At 32.3% G+C, this 5,790-nt stretch overlaps 2 protein-coding genes across 2 annotated transcripts; both read left to right on the top strand.

Annotated features, from left to right (window-relative positions):
• Positions 1 to 1,805: 1,805 nt before the first annotated feature.
• On the top strand, positions 1,806 to 2,600 carry LOC111641007 (general transcription factor II-I repeat domain-containing protein 2-like; the record flags this gene model as incomplete). Its single annotated transcript, XM_023387114.1, has 1 exon — positions 1,806 to 2,600. A coding segment is annotated over exon 1 (687 nt), but the record flags the coding sequence as incomplete, so codon positions are not given.
• A 131-nt stretch (positions 2,601 to 2,731) lies between these two features.
• On the top strand, positions 2,732 to 3,790 carry LOC111641010 (general transcription factor II-I repeat domain-containing protein 2B-like). The gene has a single exon (XM_023387118.1). It carries the CDS (start codon positions 2,850 to 2,852, stop codon positions 3,720 to 3,722), a length of 873 nt encoding a protein of 290 aa, XP_023242886.1. The 5' UTR covers positions 2,732 to 2,849; the 3' UTR covers positions 3,723 to 3,790.
• The last annotated feature ends 2,000 nt before the right edge of the window (positions 3,791 to 5,790 follow it).

The following is a 5,790-nucleotide window of genomic DNA, read 5'->3' as shown; positions in this document are numbered from 1 at the left end:
GGACAAGCCACTACTAATTTGAGGTGGAGAGCATATAGTTTAAATTAAACAGATTTAAAATACGATTAAAAATTGCAGCCGGGCGTTGAGACCGCGTCACAGTAAATAATTGCTCGTTATTATTGTAATCGTACTGATGCCAAACTTGCAATGGTATTTTTTGTTGATAGAAAAGTTTAAACATATTACTTTTATTAAATTTGTATTATTTGTTTAGCTTTAAAGTTTTAGACTTTGCGCAAGGATATTTAAACAAATTAAACGAACATGTTATAAATAAAATAAATGTAAAAAACCAAATTGAAGAAAACGATTAAGCGATAAAGCAAAAGGATGATGGAAAAAGACATATGGTAAATCGAAATTATATGATATATTACGTGCTAGATGATTTCTGCTTGCGTGCCACTTTGGGTACGCGTGTTATAGGTTCGCCCTCCTGCTCTAAACCATTGATATATATAAGTTCCAGTCTTTCAAGTGATAAAATACTGAAAGTCGTTATATAAAGATTTCCAAGAAATAACTAACAGGAAGAAATTCAACTTAAACATAAGAAAAAACCTCTCAGCCAGATCTTTAAAGTAAAAACGTTTTAACTGAAAAAATCAACAATTCTGCAGATCAAAGACTTTTCTTTTGCCTACTCAAAATTTAAAAAACGAAAAAAAATTTAACGATAATCGACATACACCAAAAAAGAAGAAAAACGTAGGAAGAGGGGGAAGTAAATTTTCCGAAGGGATTTTCACTACAACGAATTTTGACTACAGCATGCTTTTCTGCGTAAGTGCGGTGAAAATTTTTTCTTAGTTATTGTTTCATTTGAATTTTTTTTCATTTTTTTTTGTTTGCTGATTTTTAGGTTTGCTGATTTTTAGATGCTTTTTATTTTTCTGTTGTTTATGTTTTTGTATATTCGTGACACCCGAAAAATACCAAATGGCCACAGTGTCTTTTGAGATTAAAGATATATATTAATATATATATGCATTAATTAATTTTCTTATATTTTAAATGCTTATTTAAATGACCGCGATGCACCGGGACATCCAAATCGGCTTTATATATTTAACAAAACATTTCGCGTCTTCGCGCAGATGACGTTTATTTACTTTTACTGTATTTCTTGTCAGCTTTTGTTTAATGTACAGATGTTACGCTAAATCGTGAGATTTCAAAACTTTTAATGAAATCTGACAATCTTACGATTTTTTAAACAGAAAAACGAAAATTTTATATTACATAAAATATTCTTTTACTTACAATACTCGCTATTATTTATGTCTTTAACGAGCCTCGATAAAAATACAGTATATGGCATAGGTGGGGAACCTGCGGCCTCGAGGCCGCAAGCGGCTTCCGCGAGGTTCTTGTGCGGTTCTTTGCCACCTAGTACAAAATGGTAGAGTTCGTTTCAATCAACTATTGTACATCAACGCCATGACAGTTGCGCGAAAAATCCCGCCAAAGACAGTCATATTGTAACATGACGTTAGAATACTAGTCTGAAACGGACTGTAACACGCATGAGCGAGACTCTGGCCCACAGACCATCTGTTTCAGACTTGGACACTAAATGTTAATTTTTTAAACAGTTTTATTTGTTTAGTAACTAAATGAAAAAAAAACTGTTTAAAAAATTAATATTTTTTAAAAAACTGTTTAAAAAGCGCTAGCAGCGCCAACTACCTTGTCTAAGAAGTAAACAAAACTCGGTTTCAGATCTCCCATTTGAGTGTCACACCTTGCTTTGGCTTCTCTGACTCGCATCTCTAAACGCTTCCCTGTCGCGATCTTCAGCAAACTGTAGTTAACAGTGCGTGCTTATAACAGTTACACGGTTTTATTGTATTTCTAGAAAGTATACACTTTGTTAAAGATATTATTTGATATTCGTTTTTTTATCCATCATGTCAAATAGTAAGAGAAGAAAATTAGGTGATGAAAACAGAACATTTAATGTAGAATGGGAGTTAGATTTTTTCTTTACTGCTGAGAAAGATAAAATGATGTGTTTGTTGTGCAATACAGTTTTAAATACTTTAAAAAAAGCGAATGCAAATAAACACTATTTGACTCATAAAGAACATAAATATTTCGCTTTAGAAGGTGAATCACGAAAAGCTGCACTTCAAAAGTTGAAAAATGAGAAGCATCATCAGCAGGCATCTTTTAGTGCCTTTGTAAATCAAAATTCCGCTGCAGTTGCTGTTACGTATAAAATAGCACATATACTTGGAAAAAGGGGCAAACCATTTAGTGACATTGAAATAATTAAAGAATGTATTGTTGAAGCAGTGAGTATGTTAGATCCAAGAAATGTCGACAAATACAAACAATTACCTCTTTCAAGAAGAACTGTAACAGATCGACAGCACGAATTAGCGCAAAATGTAACAGAGCAACTTCATACAATTATACAAAATGAAGATGTTTATTTTTCAATTGCTTTAGATGAAAGCACTGATAAAACAAATTCGGCACAAGTTTTATATTTTATTCGTGCTATAACTAAAGATTTTCAATGTTACGAAGAACTACTTGCGTTGGGTACATTAACTGGAAGAACTCGAGGAGCCGATATTTTCAAAAACTTCAAAGAAGTATGTAATAAATTACAATTGAATGTCAGTAATTTAATCAGTGTCTGCACCGATGGCGCACCTTCCATGACAGGCAAAAAAGAAGGATTCGTTGCTTTGTTAAAAAAGGAAAACTTGAACTTGAAAAAATTGATATCATTTCACTGCATTTTGCATCAGCAAAATCTTTGCGCAAAATCTACCATTTTGCAAGACACTCTGGATAGAACCATTGCCATTGTCAACTATATTCGCGTAAATGCAATGCGTCATCGTGAATTTCGGCAGATGCTCTCTTTAGATGAGGAAACGTATAGTGTTGACCTACCATACTACTGCAAGGTTCGCTGGCTATCAACAGGTCAGGTTTTGATAAAAGTTTTGTCTTTACGACGACAAATTTTAAACTTTTATCAAGAACAAGGAAAACAATGTGATCTATCAGATGAAGTATTTCTCAGAAACCTTGCATTTTTGTCTGATATGATGACAAAACAAAACAATTTAAATATTTGCCTGCAAGGTGAAACGAGGTATATTTATGAAATGTGGCAAAAGATCCAAGCGTTTAGAAAAAAATTATCATTTTTCAAAACATTGCTTTGTCGATCGGAAATATCTGCACAACACTTCCCGGAGCTAGCTAAAATGTTAAATGAGCAGAACTGTGAAAATAAAATATTCGATGAATATGTAGGTGTCTTGGATTGTTTAATAGAAGAGTATACTAATAGATTTTCTGATTTTGACGAGCACACTCCTGCTATGAAACTGGCATTTGAACCACATTTAATAGATATATCCGAGGCTCCTGCAGAACTACAAATGGAGTTAATTGATTTAGGGGAAGATAGTATCATCAAATCCCTTTTTAACGCTAAAAAGGATCCCATAGAAATCTGGAAAAATGCTGTTGAATATCCATGCCTTCGAGAACATGCTCGCCGTTTACTTTCCTGCTTCGGAAGTACCTACTGTTGCGAGACAACATTTTCTCTCATGTCAAAAATAAAAACAAATTTAAGAACGCAAATTACAGATGCACATTTAGAGGATCAATTAAAGCTGTGTGTTACGAAGCTTGATCCAAATATACAATTACTGTCAAACAAAAAACAAAGCCAAATAAGTCACTAACTTAGTGAATAAAAAAATATTTTTTATTGTATTTTTTTATAATATTTTTATATTATTTTATATGTATATTATATTTACAATTTTGTAGTATTATATTTTATTTTTTCTATATAATGCAATAAATTGTTAAATCTGTAGAAAAACTATAATAATTTCACAAAAGTCACTTTCTTAGGTCAATCAGCTTATGCGGCCTCTCTTATTGCTGCCTAATTTAAATGTGGCCTCTAATGGTAAAAAGGTTCCCCACCTCTGGTATACGCTTAAAAGCACTTCGGTCTCCGGAGGACACTTCAAATAAACTTTCGACAATTAACAGTGTTCATTCGAGCTCGATTCTGAATAAAATACAGTAGATCCCCGTATAAGACTGGTTCCTATAATTACGATTCCTTTAAGACGGCGAAAAAAATGTAGCGGTATCTGTAAACAACGGCAAAAAACTCTTATAATTACGTATAACGTCATCGGGCAGTCGAACTACTTTCCGCCGTCCAGCGCCATGCTGCAGAAAATTTAGGCGCTTAAATTGAGTTTAGTATCGTCTGTACAGTATTATATATAAATTATATATAAATTAGGTACTGTACATATAATAACAGTTAAGCATCGTTTATTCGAAAGCTGGTTATCTGAAACGTCTGTTATATGAAAGCATTCCAGTNTCGGAAGTACCTACTGTTGCGAGACAACATTTTCTCTCATGTCAAAAATAAAAACAAATTTAAGAACGCAAATTACAGATGCACATTTAGAGGATCAATTAAAGCTGTGTGTTACGAAGCTTGATCCAAATATACAATTACTGTCAAACAAAAAACAAAGCCAAATAAGTCACTAACTTAGTGAATAAAAAAATATTTTTTATTGTATTTTTTTATGATATTTTTATATTATTTTATATGTATATTATATTTAAAATTTTGTAGTATTATATTTTATTTTTTCTATATAATGCAATAAATTGTTAAATCTGTAGAAAAACTATAATAATTTCACAAAAGTCACTTTCTTAGGTCAATCAGCTTATGCGGCCTCTCTTATTGCTGCCTAATTTAAATGTGGCCTCTAATGGTAAAAAGGTTCCCCACCTCTGGTATACGCTTAAAAGCACTTCGGTCTCCGGAGGACACTTCAAATAAACTTTCGACAATTAACAGTGTTCATTCGAGCTCGATTCTGAATAAAATACAGTAGATCCCCGTATAAGACTGGTTCCTATAATTACGATTCCTTTAAGACGGCGAAAAAAATGTAGCGGTATCTGTAAACAACGGCAAAAAACTCTTATAATTACGTATAACGTCATCGGGCAGTCGAACTACTTTCCGCCGTCCAGCGCCATGCTGCAGAAAATTTAGGCGCTTAAATTGAGTTTAGTATCGTCTGTACAGTATTATATATAAATTATATATAAATTAGGTACTGTACATATAATAACAGTTAAGCATCGTTTATTCGAAAGCTGGTTATCTGAAACGTCTGTTATATGAAAGCATTCCAGTCGGAAAATTTAAATTTTCGCTAGTGCTGTGGCGCTGCAATCTTCGGCTATTTCTCGGGCTACTCAAATATTTTACGTTTTTGATACTAAATTAACATCTGAAGTATAATTTTTTATTGTTTTTATATTTTTCAATATATTTATTTTGTTTGTACATAATAAAAAATTATTTTTAACGATACAATAATCTTCGTAATGCTTAACATCGACGAAAATTCAACACGAAGCGAGACGCAACAGAGAAAAATTTTAACGAAAAAAAATTTCAATAGGGATAAATTAATATATTTTTTCGTACATGATTCGTTATCCGAAACATAAGTTATCCGAACCACTCCAGTTCCCATTTGATTCCGATAAACGACGCTCTACTGTATATATTAATTATATATAAATTAGGTACTGTATGTATAATTATATATTAACTTAATTTATTGTAACTTTATTATAATTATATATATACTTTTTGCCGTTTAGCGCCTCGCTACTAAGAGTTTAGGCGAACTATCGTCTGTACAGTATGTAAATTAGGTACCGTAAGTCTAATACAGTACTGTAATTTTA

Source organism: Centruroides sculpturatus, unplaced genomic scaffold, assembly GCF_000671375.1.
Source record: "Centruroides sculpturatus isolate CEXI.00-Female unplaced genomic scaffold, Cexi_2.0 scaffold1383, whole genome shotgun sequence".
NCBI lineage: Eukaryota > Metazoa > Arthropoda > Arachnida > Scorpiones > Buthidae > Centruroides > Centruroides sculpturatus.
Note: the sequence above shows the minus strand (reverse complement) of the source record. Positions and strands in the feature narration are given on the sequence as shown.

What these genes read in the sequence shown, in the direction of transcription:
- LOC111641010 (XM_023387118.1), top strand. Translation starts at nt 2,850, where the DNA reads ATGCGTCATCGTGAATTTCGGCAGATGCTCTCTTTAGATGAGGAAACG.